The sequence below is a fragment of the Podarcis melisellensis genome, assembly GCF_964234715.1.
Source record: "Podarcis melisellensis genome assembly, chromosome: 5".
NCBI lineage: Eukaryota > Metazoa > Chordata > Lepidosauria > Squamata > Lacertidae > Podarcis > Podarcis melisellensis.
In genome coordinates, this window is record NC_138537.1 from 68,190,277 (window position 1) to 68,202,534 (window position 12,258).

Below are 12,258 nucleotides of genomic sequence, written 5' to 3' on the forward strand. Positions count from 1 at the left end.
ATCTGTGAATAGAAGATCATCAACAACATTATACAGAGGTGTGCTTGCCCCATCTGTTTTGTGTCATCTTGGGTCTCAGATTCATTAGGCTTCAGGACAGTAACAAACTGCTTTTGTTCATTACTCCAGAGGCACTTTGGAAAGGAGGATCGGAGCATAAAGAACACCAACACCTTCACTGTTTCTGTCTGTTGTTGGCATGTCCTTATCAACTTAAATGGGAAGGTGAAACCTGACTAACACTCAGGGCTATGTGGCAATATATGCAAAAGCCCTGGGATTAATCTGCTCTGACTACCTTATAAATGTAGGGAGGAGAAACCAACTTGGCTGCCCTGATTTAATTATGATTCATGGGTGTTTAAGGTGCGTACAAATGTTCTGTGTCACAATAGGCAATTGCGGAGCCCTCTTTCTAGGGCTGAATTGCCTTCATCCGGTGCATCCATTAGCTTGAATTACAGTTCATTATAAAGTCAAATGCCTTGCATCTACCCAAGTGTGGTTTGTGCCTAAGGGAGCATTGGAAAGAAAGACATGTTTTCAGATAGGTCAAGTGTGCATGTTTTATAATTTTTAATAGCTTAAAACGCTGGCAAGCTGTAAATGGACTTGGCGTTTCCCCTTGACGTATCTATACTTGTTTTCGCCTTGAAACCTCGAGTGATGCAGCATAATTTACCATGTGTCTCCATGTGAGCATTGGTTACACATAATGAGGTTTCCCTGCTGTTCACTTGGCAAAAGACTGATTCAGAATTGTTTAGCCCAATTGAGCTAGAATTTCTGCAGAAATTGCTTGGAAATTAAGCCCCCCCCCCTTTCCTCCTTCACAGAATATGTTTTGTCATACACCCTGCCCACTCCTGAGCATTCACAAATACATCAGTGCATGCTACAGAGCCTATAAAATGCAAGGAGCACCCAATGGAGTTTCTTCTTCGTCTGCGATTGTACATAAAGGGGCCTAAGGGGTGGAAGATTTAAAGCAGGAATACTCTTATTTCTCTGAAGGTCAAAAACAAACAGATCACAGTGCAGCAAGTAAAGCACAGTTATGAATGCCTCTTGGGTTTTATTGCTTTTTATGTAGGGAATAAAAACCATAGGAAGCTGTTTTTATCCCAGAATGGCTGCTCACCCTTCTCAGGTGGGCCCCGGTTGCTGACCTTGGCCCTCTCCTCCGTCCCCACCAGCAGAAGCCTACGTGTTTGCCAGCTGTTTGGGGAGCAGAAATATGGGGTGGGATTCCCCACCAGAAGGTCAAAATTAAATGGGCCAATCAGAGGCCCCACTGGAGGGGCAGTACCTTGCCGCCTGACTGGGCATTGGCTGTGGGCCATGCCCAGGCAAGCGGCAATGCATCTAGTCTAATTTTCCCATGCGGAGTTGCAACTTGCTTGCAGAAGTCTTTCCCATCATTTGCTGCGCAGTCCTTTTCGCAGCTAGAAGATAACAGGGATTGAACCTTAGACCTTTAGTACACAAAGGGTGTGATCTGCCACCAAGTTGCTTTTCCTTTCATAGCTCCCAACAGAAGTGCCACCGGCTTGCCATTTTCTGAGTCACAACAATGTGCAGAGGACCGTGTGAAGTTGGTTTTTTTATCAGGACTGCATCTTGCCTTGTCTTTGAAATGCGCAGACACGTGCCCAGCAGTTACTGCGCCTAAAGATGTTTGAGAAAGTAGTGTGTTAAGTGTGCAGTACATGTTGAAGAAGAAGCTGCAACCTCCGGAGTTTTGTGTCCCTCCATCTCTTTCCTGTACAAAGTAGAAAAGGTGTGCCATAGAGGTTGCATCTTGTTTTACCTTTAAACAAGACTGTGATGTAATGGTGGTACATTTGTGGGTGTAAAAGAGGGGCACAGACCCCCAGGGTCACACACGCTGGTTATACAACTGCTTTGGTTTTGAAACTGACCAAAGGGTTGGGTGGCTATGGTGGTAAAGCATGACGTTCAGTTTTTTTCATGTGTCTGTGTTTAATTGCTTTTGCTGAGAAAGGTACAAGTGCTATTAAACATTTTAAAAGGAGGCTGCAATTCAGTATGCTCACTCTGCATGTTTTGTTGCAATTTGAGTGAGGCTCCATCTATATGTAGATGAGACCAAACTCTATATCTTCAGTTGGCAATGGTTGTATAATTTTGTCGATGGTACATGTCTGGTCTTGGTACATATATGATTTCAGTGAATGTGAATCTAGTCCAGATGTAAACAAACAAGCAGGAATGGCTAACCTTTGGCCCGCCAGATATTGGTGGACTACAACTCCCATCATCTCCAGTCAGCATGGCTAGTGGTCATGGGAGTTGTAGTCCTACGAACATTTGGAGGACCAAAGATTTCCCAACCCTGCAATAAAAGTTAGAAACCCTGCGATACTGAGTGGCTTACCTGGAGGACGCAGCAGGAGAGGAATTGCAAATGAATTAGCTCATTGACCCTGAAAACGGGACACAGATAAAACCACCAATGTGCCTGTGAGACGGGTTATTTTTCTTCAGCGGCTGTGCTTTTAAGCATGAGTATTGATGCTCTTGGCAGCTCTGGAGTTTCCATTATGCTAATCAGCAAGTTGCCAACCAAGGGAGCCCTTCTTCAGGTTATTAAGCTCATGGAAGAAATTGGCCTGCTTTCCTCCACTGAAGATGAAGAAACCAAAGGGGGCTAGGTCATGGCTGGCACTGCAGGGTTTTGCTTTTCGTCGTGATGAAATCTGCTGAGAAACAGCATTTCTGCTGCTGGCCTCACATCCTCCTTAGCACAGGTGTGGGTCGAAGGAGACTAATGAGAGCAATCATAGATAGGAGAGCAAAAGGAGAAGGCGGGGAGAAAAGGGCGAAGGGACAGAATTGGCATTTCTGAAGAGATTGTCCTAGAGATTATGTGACAGAGATTAGTTCTGGCTGTGTATTACTGCAGGTCTCCCTGCTTTTTCTGCCTTACCAGTCCCAATCTGCATCAGCCTTCACTGGCCAGGATTTTAAATATGCCTGGCTCAGTCTCCCCTCTCCATTCCTTCCCCTGGGCAACAAGGGTGAAGAGATGTGACAGCAGGGTTGGGGCCAACAGTTGCAGGCTCCTCACTTGATATTAATCATATGAGAGAATAATGCCTGAATAGGGCTATATAGATAACAGCAGTGTGGATAACAAGTAGCTGCCGCAGTGGTTGAAGATGCAAGTTTCATCCTAGATATGCTATCTTACTTTTTGGGTGCCTGTTTTTAATCAATGACATGTGAAATCTTTAATGAATCTCAATATTTGTCATAAGATGCATTCCATTTATTGCACAGTAATTATTGCAGGCAAATTTGTTTGTCCATGTGTCTTTGGGCATCTTGGCTCTCCAGTTATCACTAATGCTTCACATAGCAAACATTATGAAACCTGTTTGTTGCGTGCTCTCATTTCCTTGGGGATCACTTCTGTTTTCCCTGAGTGGGGTCCAGTAAGAAGTGAGTGGGCTTCACTTCTCATTTCTCGTTTTCTTTAACATTGCATGGATGTTTTGGGGCAGAATTCTCTCTGCTAGAATTTCAAAAAGAAAGCCAGGCAATCCAACTTCAGATGGGTTTATGTGTGTGCGCGCAAAATAAATACTAGAGTCCAACAAAGTTCAACTCAAGCCTGTTGAAATGAATGTAATTTCAGTAGGTCTACTCTGAGTAGAAGTTACATTGGACAAAACCCTTGGAGAGGAATAACTTCACTGATCATTAATTAGGAATTTTCATTTTCTCCCTCCCCTTGACCCATAGTTTCATCTAGCTTGTCTTGATTGTGGTATATTGCTTAATCTATGGTCACTACATATTTAAAAAGTTGTTAGGGGCAGGCTCTGGGCTGTGAATGTGTTAACACAGGGTGCAGCCCACCAAGATTTTCTCTTGTGCAGGGACCATTCCCACCCATTCAGTTAGGCTACCTGACAGGGCAAAGACTCCCGGTGAGCTTTGTGCTTCTGGGAGCGAGCCGTCAATGCTCTGCTGAACATGTTGGCAGTCGGGGAGTGGATTGCCTGCATATTTTTTTGCTGGACCCTCCTGATTTCTCCACTGCCGTGTCCAATGGATTGTAATGAAATGCCCATCAGCAGGACAGGCAGGCTGCATCTGCTGTGATTGACTTCAGCACTGCAGTTAGATGAGAAATTACATGCTGGTTTCAGCACATTTTCCAACTACCAATTGTATTGGGTATGAAGAAGACTCGTCCCTTCAGGGCAAAGTCGGGGTTGGGGGACAGAAAATCCTGACCGCTGTCATTAGCAGTAAGAGAACTAGAGACATCATTAGGGTCGGGTGGCGTTCCTCCCATCGCCTCTGCCTTATTGCCATCTGATTTTCATTTTGTTCTCATTAATCTTTCAGACACTATGCAGCAGGTAGCCAAGACTGTGGCGAAAGTGGAGCTGTCAGACCACGTGTGCGATGTGGTGTTTGCCCTCTTTGACTGTGACGGTGAGTGCTTTTATATTTTAAACGCAGCCCTTTTCCTTCTCTTTCTATCACATTGGGGGCTAGCGGTTAGTCCTCTTGGTCTAGAACTCAGGAGACCCAAGCTCATCCATAAAGCTCACAGGCAGGTGGCTTAAGGGCACTCGTCATCTTTCGCCCTCTTCTGAAAGGTGCCACAAGGAGGTCGGGAAATGGTGTGTGGCAGGAGAGAGCCATGTATGCTGCTTTGAGCTCCCTGGGGGAAAAGATGGGATAGAATTATAATAAATAGTAATATTTTGGTAGCTTTTGTTTTCAAACATAAAAACATAGGGTGGCGGTCATGGATCCTTTGGTTGAAATTCCTGCATTGCAGGGTATTGGCCTCTTGGAGTCCCTTCCAATTCTATGATTTGCTCATACTTGACCCATAAAAATTAACAGGCAAGACTAAGTTTTATTCTTTATTCACATAATATTTCTTTATCATATTTATATCCTACCTTACCTCCAAGGAGTTCAAGGCAGCATCCACACTCCCTCCTGCCCATTTTGTCCTCACAGCATCCCTGTGAGGCAGGTTAGGCTGAGTTGCTGTGACTGGTCCAAGGTCACCCAGTAAACTTCGTGGCTGAGTGGTGCCCCAGGTCCTACCAGGTGTTTCTCTCCTACAGTGTGTGTGTTCTTAAGCAATGGACGCTCACTCACAAAGGAGCCATAGAGGCTTCTTCCTTAGGGCGAATGGGACTCTGCCCCACCAACCTTATCCTGCCCTCAGCCAACCCCCACCTGCCTGCTTCCTTACTTCCTTGCAATTAGTCCAGAGGGTGACACTGGCTGTCAGGTTTCTCAGTCTCCATGTTGCCCTTTGTCAGGGGTGCTTTCCATCCAGGGAATGCACACAGCACTCTATTGTCAAAAGTAACACAGTCGCTTCTACAGCTCTGGAGAGCTACGCACACCGATCTAGTATCTATGGAGCAGCTGCAGCGACCGGGGACCACTCCCCCTCCACCAGTTTATGTACCTTCCCCCGACAGGCTGCGCACACGTAGTCGGAAGCTGCACCTGCATCGAAGCTTGCTTCTGCTCTTCCTGCTTCAATTCTCTCCTGGTTTTTTTGGTGCATGGGAGAATAGGAAAACACCTGGCCCTTCACTTGCGTGGCCTGCCTCTTCCTCTCTCCAGCTCTGAAGCTTCCCCTGCCTCCGACTCTTACCTCCTGGCTGGTACAGTTCCCCACAAATCAGTGGCCCCCTCTCCCAAGTCAGACTCCCTTCCCCACTCATCAGTCAGTCCCTGACACCCTTGTAGAATTCAGCAGGGAGGAGAATGGGAACAAAACTAGAAGGAGTTGGCTACTCTTGGTCCCTCTGCCTTCTCCATCAGTCCCTGTATGCACTAGCCATTACTAAAAAGGAGGCTTATGGGACCTTCCAGGGAGCCATCCAGGAGGTTCTAGGCAATTTCCTATAGCTTATTAGAAGTCGGGACATATTTTTGCATAGGTCCATCAGTGTCCATTAGGCATAATAGTTGACAATGTCAAAGGTAGTATACTATGGACAGGGACAAATGAGGTGGCTGCAGCCATCCTGCTAGAGAGTTTGTCCAGGGATCACTCGTCTAACCATGTTGGGTTAGGCAATGTACCTTTAACCTGATCCAGCAATGACAGTTTTTACATTTTTCTTTGGCTTCTGAATCCGGAGCTATTTCTTACTTCTGCCACGTTTGTAAGCTGGAGAAGGTATGCTGCGGGCAAGGGGATGGAAGATCCTTTTGAGAGGATCATCCTTTGAAAGAGAGATGTAGCCTTAGCTTCCCTGTGACAGAAGCTGAAATCTTCAAGAAAGGTCTGGGATTCCCAGTACAAATAGAATAAACGGCTTATGTTGAAACTACCTTGAGAGGAGGACTGAGTGAGCAGTAAAGGTTTTAAGAGATGCTGCAGAAGGTGATTTGAAAGTTGATCCTAAAGGGCTGAGCTTCTTTGAATGGTCTCCGAATTGCTCCTTTCCATCATGCCTTCCTTGACTTATGTGCAGAGTGAGCAAGGGGACTGTTTGCTGCTAAGAAATAATTTGGAAGAGACAGAAACTCTCTTAGGTGAGACTCCAGGTGATAAGCAAAAGGCACCAGGATTAGAGCTGGCACAAATTGTCTCTTCTTTCCTTGTCAAGAGATCTGGGGGAAGCAAACATGCCTGCAAAAGTGATAGGAAATTGGAGTGGGATTTCAAAGGCAGTGGAGCAGTCAAAGGCAATGCATAATGTGTCTTGCCTTGTTGGTGACATTCCCTTTTCAGAATGAGAAATATTGACTCTTCCCCATTACAATCTTCAGCAAGTAAACCTTAAATTCTCAGCCCTGGAGATGATTGAAATTAACACATGCTGCCCGTTGTATCCCTCCTGCTAAAGCTTCTGCACTTTCCCATCTTCCATTTTAATAAACTGTCACCATTGTTGTGTCGGCACTTTTCATTTGAAAGCTGCAGACTCCTGTTTTCAACTTGTTTGTTTTTGCATGTCCAAGAGGCAGCGCTGCATAGCATGCATTTACATAGGTGCTGTAGGAAGAAGAAAATTACAAATTCATAAAGAGCCCACGGTTTCATTGTGCATGTGTTGCCTTTAATCCCAACTCCCAGTAATTGCTTCTTAAAGGTTTTATCTCAGTTATGAAAAGGACTGCTTGCACTGAACTAAAGAATTATTTTTGTTTAGAAAGTTCTATAGAGGCAGGGGTTTTCAGAAAGGAATGGCAAAAGGGATGCCTGTTTTGTATGTTAAGAATTATCATTCCCTCCCAAAATACCCTTGTATATTAGCCTTGCCCTTTTCTGAAGCAGGCAGCGTTCCCATTGTGGTTGAGGACTAGGGAAATGCTGCCTAGATCTAAGCAGGCAATCAACTTACAAACAAGGCATTAACAATCTGTGGAACTCTGTCCAAGACAAGAATTCTAGCCTTGTTCAAACAGGTCAAGTGTAATTTAATATACATGCAAGATGATGCTTCCTCATATTACTGTGCCTGGTTTAATCACCTCCAACACCTTTCCTTGGCTTAGCATCCTTTTCTGTATTTCTGCCTGTTATGTTTGGAAGGCTAAAGAACTCAAAGATCATCTTCTCTCACTCTTCTTTCATCTTTCTCTCCCCTTCCCCAAGCTTTGGAAATAACTCCCCTTAACTTAATTTTAGACTGCCTTCCCAGTCACATTTTGGTCTTAAGGTGGAAGAATGTTATTTCCAGCCGTTCCAGTGTTCAAATAAAAGCCTAGGAAGAACTGAAAGGTAAAGGGACCCCTGACCTAATGCCCTAAGGGACCCAGATGACTCTGGGGTTGCGGCACTCATCTCACTTTACTGGCTGAGGGAGCCGGCGTACAGCTTCCGGGTCATATGGCCAGCATGACTAAGCCGCTTCTGGCGAACCAGAGCAGCAGCATGGAAACGCTGATTACCTTCCCACCAGAGCGGTACCTATTTATCTACTTGCACTTCGTGCTTTCAAACTGCTAGGTTGGCAGGAGCAGAAACCGAGCAACAGAAGCTCACCCCGTCACAGGGATTCAAACTGCCGACCTCCTGATCTGCAAGCCCTAGGCTCTGTGGTTTAGACCACAGCGCCACCCGCTTACACAAAAGGAATCTCAGATATAAAAACTTGCCTGACACTGGCTGTGTAGAAACCCACCTAGGCCATAATACCATAAAAAAGGTTTTTCTGCTCCCATGCTGCACCTGAAATAAGATATACTTTTCCTTTGTACTGTGAGTACACACGTCTTGGGGAAGCTGTCAGAGCATGGCCCAATGGTCTCGATAGCAGGTCTGCCAAACCCTCCAGTCAAGGTGTGTGGGATTTGGTTTACTGATTCATTCTGCTGAAATTATCATTGTTACTTTATTTAAATTTGTATACCCCCTTCATCCAAAGATCACAGGGCAGCTCTCAACATAAAAATACAAAATGAGAATACGCAATATATAATAAAAACAACAACAAACCTTCCACAAACACATTTAAAAGGACATAGAGACCGGCATCAGATCGGCAATGGAAAGATGCTCACCTTTCCCTAAGGATACACATTGATCTGCACTGCTAACGGAGTTTATATCTGGCTAAGATAGCAGAGCAGCACTAAGTTACAGGCTCAGTGAACCAGGTCTGTCCGTAAAAACAAATAACTGGACTTGTCCAAAAAGGGTGCAGAAACTGTTAACTTCTGGTGGGTAGTAAATGCTACAATAGATGTGCCAATGTGTGGCTCAGCATGCTGTCTTTTGAAAAGCCATAAACTGAATCATACTCGTACAAGAGTAGAAGTTATTTTCAAACTTGTTATTGGGCACACAGAGGGAGGAGCACAGAGCTAGCACAAACTCATTCCCATTTCCCCCCACTTCATGTGACAACTTATTTTCATAATACGTGAAAAAGGCTTATGTTGCAAGTGTTTGGGGGGTAATCCCTTGCTCTGTGGAGAGTTAAGATGGAGACATAGGTGAGCTAAGTTACTGGCAAGTTCAGCCTAGTCAGAAATGGCATCTTCACTTCTGAATGGAGTTAGAAAATGAGGAAGAAGGGAGTAAATTGGGCATGGCTTCTGATGCAGTAATTACCTGCTTAATTACCTGCGGTGGGGGCAGTGAGCTATATAAGCTTTCAAAAACTTCGCTCCACCTTAACTGCTGTGTGGAATAACATCTTTTCCATGTCTACAGGGAATTGCCTTGATTAAAGTGCCTGTGAAATCTGAGTTCTTTGTAGTTTTTAAAGGGTTGGAGTCTCCTTGAATCACCTTGTGACACCTGTATCTCATACATCTACATATATCATGGTCTCTGGGCTGTGGCTTGATATAAGAAAATTGGAGTTTTCTTCTGTTGTTCTTCTAAATAGACATTCCCTCCTTTTTCTCTCTCTTTCACCTGTGTTTACAAGAATGACACATTTGCTCAACAGCCGAAAAGTGTCATCTTCATAAGAAAATAAAGACACAAACTAATAGGAAAATCCATCTTTTTAGCCCAGAAGGTCAAGGCAACAAGGTGAAGACAGGACAGGCAGCTTCCCTGGGTCAAAATGAAATTTCTGCTAGTGTTCAAGGCTTTCAGTGCACATTTAACCTCCATTGTAATCCAGGAAGGCTTGAATGGGCTACACCCACCCTGTGGCTTGTTCAAACATCACAAATAAGATGTGCAATTAAATTCATGTTAAAGTGTGATAAATGGCTGGTACTAATGAGTGTCAGTGGGCTCCTTTTTATTGAGCATTCATCCTGATTTCCTTAAACAAAGCACACACAGAGAATATCATGTCCATTCTCTGTCAAGCACTTGTTCTGCCTTTCTTATCTTTTCCTATCCTCATCTCATTTGTACAATGCTTAGGGAAGCTGCTTACACCCTGGGTCTAAAACCTGAAAACATACACAATTTATATGCATCAGCAGAAATCTGAAATGCCTTGGAGAAGCATGCTTAACCTTTCGAAACAATCACATTGAGACTTTTAGCATGGAAAATAGGAAAGCTAAGTTAATTACAGGATATACAAGTAACAGAGTTCCTAGTTCTGTTTAACTGAGTTGGAGATGCAAAGCAGCCGAGCTTGGTCATTGATCTCAGCAGAGAGACACAAGGTGTCTCCTTTCTCATGGTGGGATGAAGAAGAAGGAGAGGAGCAGGAAATGAGGTCAGCAAACCTAAGAGGCATCAGTCTAACATCAGAAGGAAGTTCAGCACAGGTTAGGTCAAAGAGAGTCTAGGAAGCTTGGAGGTTCCCCTCTCTCTGTCTACCTTTTCTCCATGCAAACCCCATCAGCCATAAGACAAGCTGAGTTGTATCCCAGTTGAATCCAACAAGGTATTCATTCTGATTCAGTTGCAGGGAGATCGTATGACCATTTATCCTCATTTGTTTGCACTGTGTTTATACTACTCCTGCTAATCATGCATTTGCCTCTCGCTTTCCCAACTGCTAAATAAATAAATAAATAAATAAATAAATAAATAAAGTTGTTCTTAAAATGGATTTATTGCACTAAGGTGAGAGAGTGCTTTAATCCACTTCAGTTCTGCAAACCTAAATTTTCCAGTATGTGTGCTCGAATCCCTCTCACCGTCTGGAGCCAACCAATGTGGGTGAGCCGTAAAGTAATTCTACTCTCAGAGCTCTTTGCCTGATGCCTTCTGAGGTTTTTGGAACATTTTTAAAAATTGTCTTAACTGATTTCCCCCACCCCACCCCTCTTCTAACAGGGAACGGAGAGCTAAGCAACAAGGAGTTTGTTGCCATTATGAAGCAGAGACTTATGAGGGGCTTGGAGAAGCCCAAAGACATGGGGTTTACACGTCTCATGAGGGCCATGTGGAAATGTGCTCAGGAGACGGCGTGGGATTTTGCCATGCCCAAGCAGTAGCCACGGGCCAGGAGAAATGGTCCAGATGCCACACAGATGTGAGGATCCCGAATGCTGTTGTGCTGCCTCTGCCGGATAAGTGGTGTCGTCACATTCGGTGTTCTGTGGACAAAGGCCTTCTCTCATGGAACGACAGCATTCCTTCCGTTGCTGCACTGAAAAACAAACTCTGGCAAAGACTGTTAACAACGGCAACTTTTCCTTTAAAAATACCTAAGCAGAAATGCGAGCGCACTCTGCCTTCAGCATTTATCTCAACCGCTTTGCCCCCTCCCCACCCTCTCCCGCCATGCATCCGCACAGTTTCCATATTTTCCTTTTCGTTTTAATCTCTCAGGAAGGAAACTAAGCAGACCACCGGAAAAATTAGCTTTGGATATTGCAGCTTCTTTCTCTCTCTCCCGAACAAACTCCTGCATTCCAGCAAAACAGCTTAGCAAGGATGCTTCAAAGCAGCAGCAACAATACTGCTTGCATCAGCAGCGGCTAGAATTTTAAGTACTGCTGGGGCAAGAAATGCCCATCAGATTGACTCAACACTTCATCTTGTCCTGATCCTGAAGCTGTTTTGAAATTGTTGGGCTTTTTATTAAAGAGAACGTGGAGGAAGGGGACTATAACCTGACATATATGATAAATGTCAAAGCTGGTACTATTCTTTTCGGTGTCCGTGAGTTCCAAGGCAAAATATGCCCAGGGAAGGGTGGAGAGGGGGAGGGATTGCTACGGTAAGCCTGTTTCTGCATCCGTATTTGCCTTTTATCAGCATCCTCTACAGGAGTAGAGTATGGAAGCTCAACAGCAGGACAGCCCTTGTTTAATTTTCTTTTAAATGCTCAAAGGCTTGGCTAAGCATTTATGGCTTTTCTGCACAATCCTTTCGTCCCGACTTGTACATGCACTCCAATGTATATGCCCCACTTTATAATCTGCCCCCCCTTTTAAATGAGAGTGTTTGCTCATCGTGAATTGTTCCCCCCCCCCCCATATAGTTTCAAAGCTGCTTTTTTACAGAGTTCTCGAATGCTTGTAAAATATTACTTTAATTATAATGGTTCCCAACAAACAGCCAGGCTTTCCTATGTCATCTTTCTCTTTCCGGGAAGCTTTGTGAATTTAACCAGGTTTGACTTTCCATCAGCAGCCAGTCTATAAAATACAGTTGCCTTGCTGCCAGATGCAAAAAGAGAGGAGGGCTATTTCAGGCAGCTGGCGGCTTTCTGGGCTCATCAGCCAACAGCCCCATTTTCATGAGCAAGATGGAAGATGATGAGCTTTCCTATGTGAGGAACCCTGGAATACTAAAAGCCTTGCCTCCTGTTTCCACATTTAGCCTTTGCATCGCCACTCATCAAAAATTTGCACAACTGG

At 44.5% G+C, this 12,258-nt stretch overlaps 1 protein-coding gene across 1 annotated transcript in view; it reads left to right on the forward strand.

Annotated features, from left to right (window-relative positions):
- The window catches only part of MICU1 (mitochondrial calcium uptake 1), a 134,254-nt gene extending 122,299 nt beyond the window's left edge, over positions 1 to 11,955 (forward strand). Inside the window, exons 11-12 of the mRNA XM_081913160.1 lie at positions 4,381 to 4,470; positions 10,727 to 11,955. Of these exons, the coding sequence (XP_081769286.1) occupies positions 4,381 to 4,470; positions 10,727 to 10,887 (251 nt within the window). The 3' untranslated portion in view covers positions 10,888 to 11,955. The remainder of the gene's footprint in view (positions 1 to 4,380; positions 4,471 to 10,726) is intronic.
- The last annotated feature ends 303 nt before the right edge of the window (positions 11,956 to 12,258 follow it).